The sequence below is a fragment of the Cynocephalus volans genome, chromosome 12, assembly GCF_027409185.1.
Source record: "Cynocephalus volans isolate mCynVol1 chromosome 12, mCynVol1.pri, whole genome shotgun sequence".
NCBI lineage: Eukaryota > Metazoa > Chordata > Mammalia > Dermoptera > Cynocephalidae > Cynocephalus > Cynocephalus volans.
In genome coordinates, this window is record NC_084471.1 from 34470957 (window position 1) to 34489789 (window position 18833).

General features: G+C 37.5%; 1 protein-coding gene across 4 annotated transcripts in view; it reads right to left on the bottom strand.

The window, feature by feature from the left end:
• The window catches only part of TMTC3 (transmembrane O-mannosyltransferase targeting cadherins 3), a 69071-nt gene that overhangs the window by 13521 nt on the left and 36717 nt on the right, over positions 1 to 18833 (bottom strand). For all 4 annotated transcript variants that reach the window (XM_063074949.1, XM_063074948.1, XM_063074950.1 and 1 more), the window contains 3 exons: positions 6159 to 6307; positions 4109 to 4229; positions 2662 to 2773 (listed from right to left, as the gene is read on the bottom strand). In XM_063074949.1, the coding sequence (XP_062931019.1) occupies positions 2662 to 2773; positions 4109 to 4229; positions 6159 to 6307 (382 nt within the window). The remainder of the gene's footprint in view (positions 1 to 2661; positions 2774 to 4108; positions 4230 to 6158; positions 6308 to 18833) is intronic.

Consider the following 18833-nt stretch of genomic DNA (forward strand, 5'->3'; position numbering starts at 1 on the left):
CAGGGGTACAAAGATAAATCAATGCTCAGGCTGCCCCCAGGGGGCTCCACAGTTTAAATAAATATATATATATTTTTTTTGTCTTTTTTTTTTTTTTTTTTTTTTTTGTGACTGGTAAGGGGATCACAGCACTTGGCTTGGTGTTGCCCGCACCATACTCGGCCAGTGAGCGCACCGGCCATCCCCATATAGGATCCGAACCCGTGGCGGGAGCTCCACTGTGCTCCCAGCGCCGCATTCTCCCGAGTGCGCCACGGGGGCGGCCCTAAATATTTTTAATAAATTAGCATTTAAATAAATACAGTATAGCACTAAATAGAAAATTACAAATACCACAGGAAAAACAAAAAGGAAGTTGTAAGGGGTTTTATGGATAAAAAATATTTGCTTCTAACTGGAAAGATAGAAAGGATTTTTTTTTTTTTTAAGAAGAAAAGCCATGTGAAATGGGTTGGAAAGGGAGAAATTCTAGGGTCAAGGAAGAATAAAAACAAAAGCAAAGGGGTGAGGAAGCACAGGACATGTACCCCATATTCCAAGAAAAACTAAACTGCACGAAGGGATATGGGAGACAAAACTGGAAGGCTTGACCATCAGCTATATTTCTATAACCTTCTCTTCAGCTTTCTCCAATTGAAACTTGGCTTTGTCTTAGAGACATGGTTACCCTGGAGCTCTTCCAAGTGGTGACTGTGTCCTTTTTCTCATTCTTCGCAGCATTGGGCCTGGAGGAAAAGCAGGTGTCCTATCTGATCTCTGTTGTCAATTTCAGACAATTCTAACTCCTTGTTAAAATCACTCATCTCTGAATCTCAGGTCAATAAACTATTATCTACTATCTCTCCTTGTTGCAATTATCAATCCTTGGATCACAGATCCTGGCTCCCTTTTGCACTTTCCAACATCACATCTGTCAAAATTCTTAGTGATTTAAAAATCCACATAGATTAATTTTCTAATACTGTGGCCTTGATGTCCTTTCTTCCAATGATTGCTACCTCTCTCCAACCTTAACTAGTTAGTTCAAAGGTCATAGTCATACCCACTAGAAAAAAATGGGTACCTGCCACTCCACATCCCTTAACGTTTTGGTTGTCACTCTGAATGGAAAGTTATAATGGCATTTGGTGGGTGGGAACCCACATTTGGTACATACCCTGTAATACAGTTCTGTACACTCAAAATGCCAACAGCACTCTTATTAAAGAATACTGCTGCTCTTGCTACACCCTATTCAGATAAGAATAATTCTTTATATATACAGTCCACCGGTCCTGTAATCTTTCCTCCATCCCTTATCCTCTCTCGCATCCCTTCTTAACCAGCTTAGATTCTTTGTCGCATCATCACAGTCACTCCCTTATCCCTTTCTTGCTTGGTAATACACATCTGACAAAATACTAACCCTGTTTAACTGAATTCTCCATGCTTACACCATCACCATCTCATCTGAAAAGTAGTAGGAAAAAAACATGTAACCACACTAAGAGGCTTAATTTTAAATTAAGTGTTACTAATCTCAAGTAGAGTGGCAGAGCTGCCTGGCAATTACACTACATATTCCTAGTCTATACACTTTCCTAGATCTTTGCTTCTCAGAGTATGATCTGTGGACTAAGCATCATCTGGGAGCGTATGTAGAATTTCATGCCCTACTCTCAACCTACACCAGAATATACACTATATAACAAGATCCCCAGGTGATTCACCTGCACATTTTTGTGAAGCAATGTTTTCGATGACTATTTTGTACCCTCTCCCATTCTTAGATTTCCAATACTTCCTCCCTTTTACTCTCTACTGATGATTTTGCTTTTTGTTTCACTGGGAAAACAGAAGCAAACAAAAGACAGCTCCCAGAAGCTTCCTCTACGTTGTCTACTCACCTGCCTATAGTCATGTCCATATAATGTGCCTTTCCTGCTACCACAGGTTATCAATTCTATGACTGAATGAAGTCCTCACCCTGTGCACCAGATCCTATCTATTCTCTCATCTATTTCAAGGACATCGATTCAATAATTCATCACCTCACCTTATGTTACTGCTTTTCCCAACTTTACTAGATTAGTCCCATTACATGCTTTGTTTCTCCCACCATAAAACAAACAACAAAAACAAAACCATATCACCCTACCACCCTCTTTTGACCCCGTACCCAGTACCACCACCATTTCTTATCAATACCCTTTAAGTGTTCTATACCAATTGTCTCCAAAATTTTTCTCTTACTCTATTACCTCACTCCTATCAGTGCCTCCGTCACTTCACCAAAATTGTTCATCTGTGCCATCCAATAACTACGTGTAAACAAAATTCCTTAAATGTCTGATATAAGTGGCTCTTATATATAAACAAATTCAAAAGAAGCCAGTATGGAACACTAGTATTCAAGTAACTTGGAACAAAACCTGGAAATAAACTCTACCTTTTTTCCCCCAAATACGAGGAGTCTTCAAAAAGCTCATGGAAAGATCTGTATTTTTTTTTTTTTTCTTTTTGTGGCTGGCCAGTATGGGGATCTGAACCCATTACCTTGGTGTTATAACATGTACTATCTTTCAATTCTGTTTTTCCACAAACTTTTTGAAGTACCCTCACATAACCAAGTTTTTTAAGGAAAGTAAAACGATTCACATCAGTTTGTTAAATAATGCTTACCTGGCTGAACGTGGGTAGCCTGTAAAAAGTATTTCAAAGCTCTCTCAAAGTTTTTTTCATTTTCTAGAGCATGACCCACATTATTCCATAACTTGGCATTATTTTTATTTACCTTAAATACAAAGTACAGATAGAAATAAGTTACAACTAAAAAAAAATGACTACAGTTCACACAATATTTGTTTGGTATACTATTAGGAATGAAATGTTCCATGCAGATGTCCCTAGGGATGAGGAAAGAGCCAAATGAAGACTTCTTCACCTAATTTCCTTTCCCTTTCCTCACAACAACAACATGTTAAAACCACAGCAGTCTGTTTCATCCTCGTATATTAGAATTTTACTAAAAATTTTATCTGATCAAAGCATAGTGCTATTTGAAAACTCCTGCTCTACTATTTGTATTCTCTTAGAAGAGAAGGTATCGGAACATGAGAATATATTTAAACATTGCATTGATGACTTAATTTTTAGGCCTGACATATGTAGGTTTCAACCACTGTCCTGGGAATGACAATAAGCAAGATTCCTGAAAATTATGGGGCCCCACTGACATCCCTGAAGTGTAGATTAATAAGCATGGTAATGAGGTCTCATTTGTCCACAGACTTATGAGCTAGGGGAGAGAGTGGAGCCATGGAGTAGTATAAGAGGAAGAGGCATCCAGTCTTAAGTGGATGTCAACTCAAGGAGTCACACTGACTACTGGAATGAGGCAGCAATTCAATAAAGCTAGGCAACAGAGAGTAAGGAAAAAGCCAAAAGGAAGTAAAAATTTAGAGACCTGAACAGGGGCATTGGTAAAGAAGGGCCTGAAAAAAAATCTTTGCTGATAACCTTTACAGAAAACAAGTCTGGGTTTTTTAAAACACCTTTTTCTGATTTATGTCATCCATTCTACAGAAATGCTGTCACTCTTTTCTGCCAGCTCTTACCTTTCCTATAGTATTGTAAACATTGGTTATCTTCTACCCAGTAGGGTGCCATTTTTTGCTGTGTATTTTATTTCACTGAATCTAAAATGCCATCAGTTATAGACTCACCATTATTTTATGTACTATTAAAGAAAAAAGGCCATTAATTTAAGTGCCTTTCACTATAAGACTTATTCTGATTTCAGAGATATTAAAAGGTTAAAAAAAAGTGCATCTTCAGAACCAATAAAATATAGTACTCTGATTTAAACATTTTATCATTTGAGCTTCTAACAACTGTATAACATTTAGGGAATTATTCAAACATGCCTTGGACATATAGCTAAGTACTATTCAGAACATCTGGTTATGGCATATATTATATAAAGAACATATTATTTTCATTAATCTTTTGATGAAGTACTTAATATTGACAGATAAATGTCTAGTTAGAAGTAAAGTTAAAACACCTTAAAATGGCTATAAGAAATCATTGATAACATACTTTCTTGTCACTTTGAACAATACTTTACCTTCAAGGCAGACATAAACAATGTATATTCAGACTCCCAATCCCAATTTCTGTGGAGTGTTTTTAAGGCATGAGTAAGTACCACGATAGAAAGACAAACCCAGGATAGCTTTTTTAATACACTGTTGAGAGAAAAAAAAGCAAAACAAAAAGACACTGTCTATATGATCAAAAGCATTTTACCTTTTACAGTAGGTAAGAAATATGTTAAATGTTCATAAATAGCATGTTTGAATTTATTCTAATTCATTCTAATAATCATCTAACTTTAGAGGGAACACCACCAAAAAATTTAAATATTATGAGTATGATTTTCCAATCTAGTCTTCAATTACATTACATATCTAATATTTGTCTCTACTTTGTTTAGATTAAATGACAATAAAGCTTTGTTTAGATTAAATAACAAAAATTGATAAAACCAGTTTTTAATTGGACTTTTTACATCTAAAGTCCTTTGTGCCATTACCTATAACTTGAGTATTCTTAATTGAGTTTATAAAGGGTCGATCTTATTACTGACTATATTTAAAAATGATTTTGCTTACAATTTATACCATTGACTAACAGGACATTCTTGTAGTAATTTTGCACTTTAAAGTTAAAGGCATAGTAAAATTAAGTCTTCATAAAATAGATGTAAATTATTCATACAACTTTAGGCTATTTGAGACTCAATTTTTCACTTATAAAAAGATGGTTATATTTCAATAATCTCAATGATCTCATTTAGTATTAACATTCTTTGAGTCTTTGTTTTTGCTCCTATAACATGGATTAATTTCTTTCATTTTGATAGATCCACTTAACTGGAACAATAGAGTATGGATCAGAAAGAACATGGTCATCGGAAGCAGTCAGACATAAATCTGAATTAAGATTTTGCTGTTTACTAGCTTTGTGATCTTAGATAGCATGTATGAGCTCCAATTTTCACATCTGCAAAATAAAATTAGGGAGTGTTAAGATATAATGAGAAAACAAATGTAAAGGTTCTTTCATCATGGCCATTGGTACATGGTAGGCACTCAAAAATTGGTAGTGATTATCATTAAATATATGGATAGAAGCTAAGAGAAAAAGATTGGTAGATGGCAGTGAAAATTGTAGACACGGATGAGATAATCTACCAAGCATATGCAGTGTGAGAGAAGTGACTATGAATAAAACTCAAAAATACAAGTACTTGCTGGAGCAGGTATAGCAGGAAAAACCTGAGCAGAAATAAATAGATATGGAAGAGAACCAGGTGAGAGACTTTTACAGACACCAAAGAAATAAATTTTAAATTAAAGTGTTGACTGGATTTAGCTAGTAGGAGGCAATTTGTTACACATGTGTTAGTGTAGTGATGTAGAAAGAAATCAGAATTCAGTGGGTTGAGGGATGACTGGAAAATGAGAAAAATGACCATTTCTTTTTCAAGTTGCAAATCTAAATTTAATATTATATATTAGAGTTATTTGACCATTAACAATTACCTTGATTTAGTAATTTTAGTGCCACAGAATATGTATGCAACAAGATAATACCTATTACAATTAAAGTTTCTAAGCATACACATTGTTACTGTTCTGTTCCTTAACTGTCAGATTAAGGCAAGTAGAACATGAAGATTATGATGAAGACAGTGAAGATATCAAGAAATTCCAGTTTTTTACTATACGCATTTTACTTATATTAACTTAATACAACTCACTTAAGTAGGATGACTATATCTTAGCTCATTGCATATGGAAGTGATAATGGTCATTTGTGACTTTAGTCTCAATAATATCCTTGTTTTCATTTGGATCTGACTCAAAGTTTGTTCACCTATAAAATAAAATTATATAAATATGGGAAAGAAGACAAGATAAGTAGGAATTATGGAGTTTTCTTAACCAGAATTATAGAGGAAAATATAAATGAGGAAAGTATTGAGATGAAAAATTAAAAGATATAAAAGTATAACTTATAAAGCTGAACTAAATACATATGTAAAATATTTGAATGTATCACATTTAACTGTATAGGTAATAAGCATTAAATAAACTAACACTTTAATTCACCTTTTGTTTGATATTTTCTGCCACCCATGGGCTATCAAAATACAGAACCCCATGCTGGGAACATACAATACTCGCTCAGCAATAACAAATCCAACTGGAAAAAAAAGGTTTGATGCAGGAATGAACGGTAATGCCATTAAACAAAGCGCCTAGAAAAAAAAAAAAGATAGTTCGTTGAATTAGAAAATATGTGGACACTCAAAACTCAAATCTAAATATTTTAACATTTAATTTGGATAATGTATTGGTAGACAACTTTCAATAGTACTATAAAGAAAACTAATTTAAACATAAAGAAGGTAACTTAGGGATGTTAATAACAAACAATAGGATGCATATCAACAAGGTGAGATGAAAGTCTTTGTGAATTCTAGAACTTATAATTACAGGATATCTATGGGATTTCTTTGAGAACAAGATTCTTAAGTATGCTTAGGAATGATTTCTTCTTGAAATTAAAATTTGAACCATTACAGCATTTTAAATTTGAAAAACACAATTAGCCATACTTGACTGGTTTTCTATGAGGAATGAAATGTGCTTGCATGGTAAAATATAAAAACTTTAATTAATAAAGGTAAATATTTACATCTTTAAGCAAAAATTTAATAATAAAGGTTCATCCAGTTAAATAAAAAAGTAGAAATGTTTTTTGAAAATATATCTAAAATAACACACTCAACTCAATAGTAAGAAAACAAATAATCCAATTAAAAAATGAGTAAAGGATCTGAATAGGTACTTCTCAAAAGAAGACATACAAATGACCAGCAGGTATATGAAAAAATGTTCAAAATCACTAATCATAAGGAAAATACAAATTAAAACCACAATATGAGATATCACTTCACATCTGTCAGAATGGCTATTAACAAAAAGACAAAAGATAACAAGTGTTGACAAGGATGTGGAAAAAAGGGTTGATGCACACTGTTGGTGGAAATGTAAATTAGTACAGCCATTCTAGAAATAGTACGGAGGTTCTTTAAAAAAAGTAAAAAATAGAACTACCATTCCAACCATATCCAAAGGAAATGAAAATCGGCACGTCAGAGTTATCTGTACTCCCACATTCACTGCATCGTTATTCGTAATAGCCAAGATATGGAATCAACTTAACTGTCCATCAACGGATGAATAGATAAAGAAAATGTGGTATATATATACACAATGGAATACTACTCAGCCTTAAAAAAAAAAAAAAGGAAATCCTGTCATTTGCAACATCATGGATAAACCTAAAGGACCTTATGTTAAATAAAATAAGCTAGGCACAGAAAGGCAAATACTGCATGATCTCACTTATATGAGGGATCTAAAACACCCAATCTCATAAAAGCGAAAAATAGAATGGTGGTTACCAAGTGCTTCAGGGAAAAGAAAGAGTTGGGGAGATGCTAGTAAAAAGATATAAAATTTCAGTTAGGAGGAATAAAACAAATTAAAAAATAAATTTTTTACACATCTAACGTGCATATGGTAAAAATAAATTGACAGAGAAAGACGTTAATAGGTTTTTCAACAAAACAAAACTATGAAGGTTGATAAAACAGCCAAACATGTCAGTTTTTATAGCCTAAGTACAATAAGAAACCACACAATATTGGAAATTGAAGGAACGAAGAAAGATGTGGTTCAGACAAGATGACTGCCTTTGTACCTTGGCATTACTTTACATAATATTCTGAATAGTTCACATATATTTAATTAGAGGCTTAAAATGTATAAAAATAAAAATGCTCCTTTTAAATCAATAGTCTTTTTTTTCATAAGAATTTCTAAAATTGGGAGATGTCATCAAGATGGCAGAATAGACAGTCCCCAGAGTCACTCTACCCTATAACAGACCAATTTACAACTACTAAAAAGCAAAGACTGCCAACCTGGGACTACTGGAGTTCAGGGGAAGAGGAGGAGAGACCCGCAGAGCTCACAAAGGCAGGAGAAGCCATGCTAGAGGAAGAAGAAACCACTTCGACCTTTTCAAGCTGTGGATGTGTCAGGGCTACCCCTGAGAGGCAGGAGTAAGCTGCAGCACAGGGAGCAGGAGCCTGCAAAAAGCACAGCCAAGCCCTTTGCATGAAGTTGACTGGAGTCTACAGGGGAGAAGAGGGTAAGGTGTTGGAGTGCACCCTACTAGCCCCCAGGCCAATGAGACCACTCACAGGGTTCCCAGGCACCCACACAAGAGCGAGGGTTGCAGCTGACTAAAGGAACCACTTAGAGGCCATGAGTCATCACAAGGAACCCAAGCATGGACCTGCCGGCAGGGGTGGGGGGAACATTGGAGTACAGCGTGGGTAGCTGATGTGCTTTCCAACAAGTACAGGCCCACTTGGTGGAAACTGGTCAGGGCAAAAGAACTACAGGGGGCGGTTTGCTTGAAAGACTCAGTCCTGGGCCAGAATTTCCATACAGCCCAGGTGTAACTGACCTCACAAGACCTGGGAGTGACTAAAAGGCAAACAATTAAAATCTGGTATGCACAAAAAGCCTTTTCCAGAGAATCAGCTGCAAAGCAGCAATTTAGCGCAAGCACAGATCTCAAGTTCTGGTTCCTAGAGGAAATTCCTCCAATTTTAGAATTAATCAAAACTGCAGAACACAGACAAAGCTCTGATATTAATCAGTAAAGGTCTAACCCTACCAAAGAATAGGTATAAAACCTAGGAGAGTTAACAATCTCTTCAAATATCTAGACATCAACGTAAAGACACAAAGACTGAGAAAGAACAGAGAAATAAGACACCAACAATGGACCCAAATAGCAGAATGAAATGTCTGACAGAGAATTCAGAATAACCCCCTTAGGGATGTTCAGGGAATCACAAGAAAATACAGACAGAAAATTAAATGGTATCTGGAAAACAATCCAGGAGCAGAATGAGAAACTTGATGAAGAAACTGAATCAATTAAACCCCCCCCCAAACAAATAGGAATTCTAGAAATAAAAAGTACACTACCTGAACTGCAAAACTTGATATAGAAAGCTCCAAAAGCAGACTTAATCACACTAAGGAAAGAATTAGTGAGCTCTGAAGGTAGAACATATGAAATTATCAAGTCAGAGGAGCAAAAAGAAACAAAGAATAAGAAAAAATGAGACAGAAAAATAGCAAATATGGAACATCTTCAAATGAAATGACCTCCACTTAATTGGCATACCCGAAGAAGAAAAAGAAAGAGATGTAGAAAGCACATTTAAGGACATAATGGCTGAAAATTTCCCAAGTATGGAGAAAGATGACAGCATCCAGGAAGCTCAGATGTTGCCCCTCAAATTGAATCCAAAGAGGAACACCCAAAGGTACATCATAATCAAATTATCAAAAACCAGAGAGAAAAAAAGAATGTGGAAAGTGGCAAAAGTAAAGAAATACATAACATTCAATGTAGCCCAAATATGTCTCTAAGTGGATTTCTCAGCAGAAACCCTACAGGACAGAAGAGAACGGGACAATATATTCAGGATGCTGAAGAAAAAGGACTGTCAACCAAGAATTCTCTATCCAGCAAAATTAACCTTCAAATATGAAGGAGAAATAAAGTCTTTTCCAGACAAACAAAAGCTAAGGGAATTCATGAATACCAGACCTGCAATACAAGAAATGCTAAAAGGAGTTCTTTAATCTGAAAAAAGATGAAGCTAAGGAGCAGCAAGAAAACATTTGAAGGTACAGAATTCATTAGTAAAGTTCATAGAAAACCTCAGAATACTCCAATGTTTTAAGGGTAGTGAATAAACCACTTAATCCTTAGTATGAAGACTAAAGCACAAACCTAACAAGACACTAACATATACAATAACCATGTAAAAGACAGGCAATATTGAAAGATATACCTTGAAACAACAAATTGTCAAAAAGTGGGCGTGAAAGACACCAAAGCAGAGAGTTGGCTTTGATTTTTTTCTATTTTCTTAGATACCAAAGTTGTTATTAGTCTAAAATAATCTGTTATAACATGTTTTTGTAAGCCTCATGGTAACCATAACACAAAAACATATAAGAAACATAGTAAAAGTATATAGCAAGAAAAATCAAAATACACTGCTAGAAAACACCATCAATCACAAAGGAAGACAATAAGATTGGAAAAAGGGAAAAATGATCAATGATACAACCAGAATAAAAGGAACAAAACGGTAGTAACAAGTCCCAAAATGTCAATAATAATTCTAAATGTAAATGAATTAAATGCCCCAATTAAAAGACACAGAGTGGCTAAATGGATTATGAAACAAGAACCAACAATATGCAGCCAATAAGAAATTCACTTCACCTATAAAGACACACACTGCCTGAAAGTGAAGGGATGGAAAATGTTATTTCATGCAAATGGAAACCAAGAAAGAGCAGGAGTAGCTATACTTATATTAGATAAAATAGACTTCAAGCAAAGTCAAGTAAAAAAAAAAAAAAAAAAAAAGGAAGGTCAAGTAAAGTAAGAAAAGGAAGGTCATTATATAATGATTGATAAAGGGACCAATTCAACAAGAGGCTATACCAATTCTAAATATATATGCACCTGACTTCAGACCACACAGTTATATAAAGCAAATACTACTAGATCTAATGGAAGAAATCGACTCAAACACAATAATAATAAAGGACTTTAATATCCCACTTTCAGCAAAGGACAGATGATACAGACAGAAAAGTAACCAGGAAACATCAGAATTAATCTCTACTATAGGTTGATTGTACCTAATGGACATATACAGAACATTTCAACCAACAGCTATTCTTCTCAGCAGCACATGGCACAGTCTCTAGAACAGGCCATATGTTAGGTAACAAAATAATTCTCAACAAATTTTAAAGAACTGAAATCATATCAACTACCTTGTCTGACCACAATGGAATTAAAATAGAAATCAATAACAACAGGGACATTAGAAACTGTACAAATACATGGAAATTAAATACCATGCTCCTAAACAATGAGCGGGTGAAAGAAGAAATCAAAAAAGAAACTAAAAAATTTCTGGAGACAAATGAAAATGAAAACATATTATACAACAAAACACAACATATCAGAACCTATGGGATACAGCAAAAGTACTTCTTTATTTTTTTTATTTTTTATTTTTATTTTATTTTATTTTTAATTTTAATTTTATTTTGTCGATATACATTGTGGGTAAATATTGTTGCCCATCACCAAAACCTCCCTCCCTTCTCCCTCCCCCCCATCAATGTCCCCTCTGTTTGCTTGTCCTTACAACTTCAAGTAATTGTGGTTGTAATATCTTCTTCCCCCCCACCCCCTGGTTTTTTTATTGTGTGTGTGTGTGTGTGTGTGTGTGTGTGTGTGTGTGTGAATTTATATATTAACTTTTAGCTCCCACCAATAAGTGAGAACATGTGGTATTTCTCTTTCTGTGCCTGACTTGTTTCACTTAATATAATTCTCTCAAGGTCCATCCATGTTGTTGCAAATGGCAGTATTTCATTCGTTTTTATAGCTGAGTAGTATTCCATTGTGTAGATGTACCACATTTTCCGTATCCACTCATCTGATGATGGACATTTGGGCTGGTTCCAACTCTTGGCTATTGTAAAGAGTGCTGCAATGAACATTGAGGAACAGGTATACCTTCAACTTGATGATTTCCATTCCTCTGGGTATATTCCCAGCAGTGGGATAGCTGGGTCGTATGGTAGATCTATCTGCAATTGTTTGAGGAACCTCCATACCATTTTCCATAGAGGCTGCACCATTTTGCAGTCCCAACAACAATGTATGAGAGTCCTTTTTGTCCGCAACCTCGCCAACATTTATCGTTCAGGGTCTTTTGGATTTTAGCCATCCTAACTGGGGTTAGATGGAACCTCAGTGTGGTTTTGATTTGCATTTCCCGGATGCTGAGTGATGTTGAGCATTTTTTCATATGTCTGTTGGCCATTTGTAAATCTTCCTTAGAGAAATGCCTACTTAGTTCTTTTGCCTATTTTTTAATTGGGTTGCTTGTTTTTTTCTTGTAAAGTTGTTGGAGTTCCTTATATATTCTGGATATTAATCCTTTGTCAGATGTACATTTTGCAAATATTTTCTCCCACTCTGTAGGTTGTCTATTAACTCTGTTAATTGTTTCTTTTGCTGTGCAGCAGCTTTTTAGTTTGATATAATCCCATTTGTTTATTTTTCCTTTGGTTGCCCGTGCTTTTGGGGTCGTATTCATGAAGTCTGTGTCCAGTCCTATTTCCTGAAGTGTTTCTCCTATGTTTTCTTTAAGAAGTTTTATTGTTTCAGGGTGTATATTTAAATCTTTAATCCATTTTGAGTTGATTTTAGTATACGGAGAGAGGTATGGATCTAGTTTCATTCTCCTGCATATGGATGTCCAGTTATCCCAGCACCATTTGCTGAAGAGGCAGTCCCTTCCCCAGTGAATAGGCTTGATGCCTTTGTCAAAGATCAGATGGCAATAAGTGTGTGGGTTGATTTCTGGATTCTCTATTCTATTCCATTGATCAGTGTGTCTGTTTTTATGCCAGTACCATACTGTTTTGGTTATTATAGCTTTGTAGTATAGCTTAAAGTCAGGTAGTATTATGCCTCCAGATTCATTTTTTTTGCTCAGCATTGCTTAGGCTATGCGTGGTCTTCTATTATTCCATATAAATGTCTGGATAGTTCTTTCCATTTCTGAGATAAATGTCTTTGGAATTTTAATGGAGATTGCATTGAATTTGTATATCACTTTGGGTAGTATGGACATTTTCACTATGTTGATTCTTCCAATCCAAGAGCATGGGATATCTTTCCATCTTCTTGTATCCTCTCTAATTTCTCCCAGCAGTGGTTTGTAGTTCTCATTATAGAGATTTTTCACATCCTTGGTTAACTCAATTCCTAAGCATTTTATTTTTTTGGTGGCTATTGTAAATGGGCAGGCTTTCTTGATTTCTCGTTCTGCATGTTCACTACTGGAGAAAAGAAATGCTACTGATTTTTGTGTGTTGATTTTGTATCCTGCTACTGTGCTGAAATCATTCATCTATTCCAAGAGTTTTTTTGTAGAGGTTTTAGGCTGTTCGATATATAGGATCATGTCATCTACAAACAGGGACAGTTTGACTTCATCTTTTCCAATCTGGATGCCCTTTATTTCCTTCTCTTCTCTGATTGCTCTGGCTAGTACTTCCAACACTATGTTGATTAGGAGTGGTGAGAGTGGGCATCCTTGTCTAGTTCCTGTTCTTAAAGGAAAAGCTTTCAGCTTTTCCCCATTCAGGATGATATTGGCAGTGGGTTTGTCATATATGGCTTTAATTATGTTGAGATACTTTCCCTCTATGCCTAACTTATACAGGGTCTTTGTCATGAATCAGTGTTGAATTTTATCAAACGCTTTTTCAGCATCTATAGAGATGATCATATGGTCCTCGTGTTTGACTTTATTAATATGGTGTATCACATTTATTGATTTGCATATGTTGAACCAACCTTGCATCCCTGGGATGAATCCCACTTGATTGTGGAGAATAATTTTATGTATGTGTTGCTGTATTCTGTTTGCTAGTATTTTAGTGAGGATTTTTGCATCTATATTCATCAAGGATATCGGCCTGTAGTTTTCTTTTTTGGTTATATCTTTACCTGGTTTTGGTATCAGGGTTATGTTTGCTTCATAGAATGAGTTTGGGAGATTTGCATCTGTTTTAATCTTTTGGAATAGTTTGTAAAGAATCGGTGTCAATTCCTCTTTGAATGTTTGGTAAAATTCTGCTGTGAATCTGTCTGGTCCTGGGCTTTTCTTTGTTGGGAGCCTTCTGATAACAGCTTCAATCTCCTTTATTGTTATTGGTCTGTTCAAATTTTCTACGTCTTCATGGTTCAGTTTTGGGAGCTTGTGTGTGTCCAGAAATTTATCCATTTCCTCCAGATTTTCAAATTTGTTGGCGTATAGTTGTTTATAGTAGTCTCGAACGATTCCTTGTATTTCAGATGAATCCGTTGTAATATCGCCTTTTTCATTTCTAATTTTTGTTATCTGAGTCTTCTCTCTCCTTTTTTTTGCTAGCCATGCTAATGGTTTGTCAATTTTATTTATCTTTTCAAAAAACTAAATTTTTGATTCATTGATCTTTTGTATTGTTTTTTGGGTTTCAATTTCATTCAGTTCTGCTCTGATCTTAATGATTTCTTTCCGTCTGCTAACTTTAGGTTTGGATTGCTTTTGTTTTTCTAGATCTTTAAGGTGAAGTGTTAGGTTGTTCACTTGCCATCTTTCCATTCTTCTGAAGTGAGCATTTAATGCAATATATTTCCCCCTAATACTGCTTTTGCTGTATCCCACAGGTTTTGGTATGATGTACCATTATTTTCATTAGTTTCAATAAGTTTTTTGATTTCCTGCTTGATTTCTTCTTGGACCCATATGTCATTAAGTAGAATGCTTTTTAATTTCCATGTGTTTGTATAGTTTCCAGAGTTTCGTTTGTTATTAATTTCTAGTTTTAATCCATTGTGGTCTGAGAAAATACATGAGATAACTCCAATTTTTTTGAATTTATTGAGACTTGATTTGTGACCTAATATGTGATCTATCCTGGAGAATGGTCCACGTGCTGATGAGAAGAATGAATATTCTGAGGTTGTTGGATGGAATGTTCTGTAGATATCTGCCAATTCCAACTGGTCTAGAGTATTGTTTAGATCTTGTGTTTCTCTGCTGATACGTTGCCTAGATGATCTGTCTAATATTGACAGTGGGGTGGTCAGGTCCCCTGCTATTATGGTATTAGTGTCTATTTCCTTCTTTAGGTCTAATAGAGTTTGTTTTATAAATCTGGCTGCTCCAACATTGGGTGCGTACATATTTATGATTGTTATGTCTTCTTGATGGATCAGTCCTTTTATCATTAAGTAGTGTCCCTCATTGTCTCTTTTTATGGTTTTTAGTTTAAAGTCTATTTTGTCAGATATAAGAATAGCTACTCCAGTTCGTTTTTGTTTTCTGTTTGCATGGTAAATCTTTTTCCATCCTTTCACTCTTAGTCTATGTGAATCTTTATGGGTGAGGTGGGTCTCTTGTAGGCAGCATATAGTTGAGTCCTCCTTTTTGATCCAGTCAGCCAGTCTGTGTTTTTTGATTGGGGAATTTCAGCCTTTTACATTAAGAGTTGTTATTGAAAGGTGTTGATTTATTCCTAGCATTTTATTGGTTGTTTGTCTTAGGTGTCTTTTGTTGCTTGCTTTCTGATTTACTGTTTGGTTTCTGTTTTTGTTGGTTCCTTAGGTTGTAGATAGCGTTTTTGTTTGTTTTCTCTTCATGAATGCCATTTTTATTATAATAGTGGGTTTTGATTTTTCTTGGGTTTTTATGGCAGTGGTAGCTATTTTTCAGGAACCAAACCCAGTACTCCCTTGAGGATTTCTTGTAAGGGTGGTCATGTGGTAGTGAACTCCCGCAGTTTTTGTTTGTCTGAGAAATATACTATTTGCCCTTCATTTCGGAAGGATAGCCTTGCAGGGTAGAGTATTCTTGGGTGGCAATCTTTGTCTTTTAGTATTTTGAAAATATCATCGCATTCCTTTCTAGGTCTTAGGGTTTGTGATGAAAAGTCTGATGTTAGCCTGATTGGGGCTCCCTTATAGGTGATTTGACGCTTCTCTCTTTGTCTCTGAGTTTTGCCAATTTGACTATAACATGTCTTGGAGAAGGCCTTTTTGCGTTGAATACATTTGGAGATCGTTGAGCTTCCTGGATCTGAAGATCTGTGATTTTTCCTATACCTGGGAAGTTTTCTGCCACTATTTTGTTGAATATGTTTTCAATGCAATCTCATTTTTCCTCCCCTTCTGGAATACCCATGACTTGGATATTTGAGCGCTTAAGGTTGTCTGATATCTCAGATTTTCTTCAATGTCTTTGATTCTTTTTCCTTTTGTCTGCTTGTGTTATTTCAAACAGCCCATCTTCAAGTTCAGAGGTTCTCTCTTCAACTTCGACAAGCCTGCTGGTTAAACTCTCCGTTGTGTTTTTTATTTCGCTGAATAACTTCTTCAGTTCAGCAAGTTCTGCTACATTTTTTTTCAGGACATTGATTTCCTTGTACATTTCCCCTTTCAGGTCCTGTACACTTTTCCTCATTTCATCATGATGTCTAGCTGAGTTTTCTTGTATCTCATTCAGTTTCCTTAGAATTATCACTCGAAATTCCTTGTCAGTCATTTCAAGGGCTTCTTGTTCTATTGGATCTAGAGTTTGACATTTATTAACTTTTGGTGGTGTACTTTCTTGATTTTTTGTATTTCTGGTATCTTTTTTTTGATGTTTATTCATTGTGGCAGGGGGTTTCACAGTCCACCATTTTGAGACTACTGACTAACTAAGATGTTGCTGTGGTTGCCAATTTGGTATGGCTACCTCAGTGACTGCTCAGTTGGCATCTAGTGCCTTGTGTGTGTGGTTGCCTAGGGTCTTGGGCCTCTCTGGGGAGCCACCTCTCTGGTCAGTTTGGACTCTGCTGGGCTGCTGGTTCACGGGGTGGTACCGCAGGGTGTGTGGTCGCTGCTGAGCTTTCACTTCCTATGCAGGACTTCTCCCTGGTTCTGTGCGCTCTGGCCTGGGCTGTTGGATCGTGCAGTGGCGACCCCACAGGGTGTGTGGTTTCTGTCCAGTCTCCGCCTCCCTAGCCAGACGTCTCCCTGCTCTGTGCACACTGGGCTGGGCTGGGATGTGTCTTCTGCAACCCTCGTCTATCAGCTCGGCCTTCAAGACCCTGCTCGGCACTGCCTCGCCCAGGAAGTCTACCAGGTTTCTGCTAGGCGCAGACTACCGGTTGCTCTGGGTGCCTTTGTAGCACTGTGTAGATCTTTCTCGGGACTTATCACCTTTCTCCTGGTATCGCGGTTATTTGTGTAATTGTCTTATCTCCCACACCAGAGCGTGAGCTCCTCGGGGGAGGAGCCCGCAGCACACGGTTCACCTTTGTATCCCCCCGGCACGGACCAAGTCCGGTGCCCGCCCGCAGTCAGCTCTCCGGCAGGTTCAAGCGGACTTGGGAACTCTCCAACCACACTATTCCTAACCCAAAACTGGTTAGGCGTTTTTCCGAACTGGTGGCCGCAGAGATGGTATCTGCCTCCCAGTAACAGGAAGTTTACCGGGGGCCTGAGCCCAGGGTGCGGTGGAGTAACAGTCGGCCCAGCCTGTACTTCCTTGCCCTCCCGACACTGGCCGGGGATACCTCACGCCACCAGCCCCGCCAGAGAACCGCAGAGGGAGTGGGAGGGGAGGCCGGCCCGCAGGCCCCGGGAAGCCCCGCGCCGGGGAAAGCAAGTGGGAAGGCTCAGTGAGCAGCTGAGCCGGGCGAGGAGGACAGGCTTGGCTGAGCCAGGCCGGAGCTGCCACCACCTGAGAAAATGGAGGCAGCCCTGGGGGCGGTGAGTGGCCCGGTGACGCAGGCGGAAGCCGGGCGGGCGTCTGCCCCCCGAGCAGGGCCGGGTCGGGGGTCACTCACAGGGCTGTGCCAGGTTGGGCGGCTCCCTCTCTGCCTCTGCTTTGTTGCCGTCCCATTCTTGGCCGCCGCTGCCTCGGGCTGCTCAGTCGGTCCCGCGGCGCAGCTCGGGCGCTCCCAGGAATCTTCTTTTATGCCAGCCTGAAACCTCGAATCCTGAATAGGGCAGCTGGCTGCCTTCAGCACAGCCCCGCCCTCCGGGATCCTGGCTGCATCCACAGCAGCCCCGGCGCCCTGTTCCCTGTTTAGAGACTCGCTTTTGCAGCTAAGAAACAGTTCTTTTCCTGCTCCATACTTCAAAGCTGTTGCCTGTAAACGAGGCAGCCTCTCCTGCCAAGGGCAAAGTGGCGGTCAGCCCCCATGACCGGCCACCAGCAGCGGTCTTCCCTTAAGAGACAGCAAGAGGAAGGTCCACAAGTTTCCCGGCTGCCTAAGGCCCAGTGGCCGCCTTTTCCACCTCAGCTACTCCGCGCCAACTGCCGCAGCTACCGCCATCTTGAAGAGTCCAGCAAAAGTAGTTCTAAGAGGGAAGTTTTTAGCAATAAAACCCTACATTGAAAGAGAAGAAAGACTTCAAATCACCCACCAATACACCTCAAGGAGTTGGAAAGACAAGAACAAACTAAACCCCAAATCAGGAGGAGAGAAATAACAAATATTAGAGCAAAAATAAATGAAGTAGAGATTAAAAAAAATACAAAAGATCGATGAAACAAAGACTTGGTTTTTCGAACAGATAAACAGATAAATCTCTCGCTGGACTAATGGGGAAAAAAGAGAGAAGACTCAAGTAAATAAAATCAAAATGAAAACAAAGACATTACAACTGATACCACAGAAATACAAAAGACTATAAGAGACTAATATGAAGAACTATATGAGAAAAAACTGTAAGAACCTAGGAGAAATGGATAAATTCCTGGAGACATACAAGTCACCAAGGGTGAACCACGAAGAACTAGAAAACCTAAACAGGCCAATAAGAAGTAATGAGATTGAAGCAGTAATATAGTCTCACAGCAAATAAAACCCCAGAACCAGATGGCTTTACTACTGAATTCTATCAAACATTTAAAGAACTAATACCAATTCTTTTGAGACTCTTCCAAAAATTGAAGAGGAGGGAATGCTTCCATACTCAGTCTACAAGGCTAGTACTAGCTTTATACCAAATCAGGGAAAAGACACAACAAAAAAAAAGAA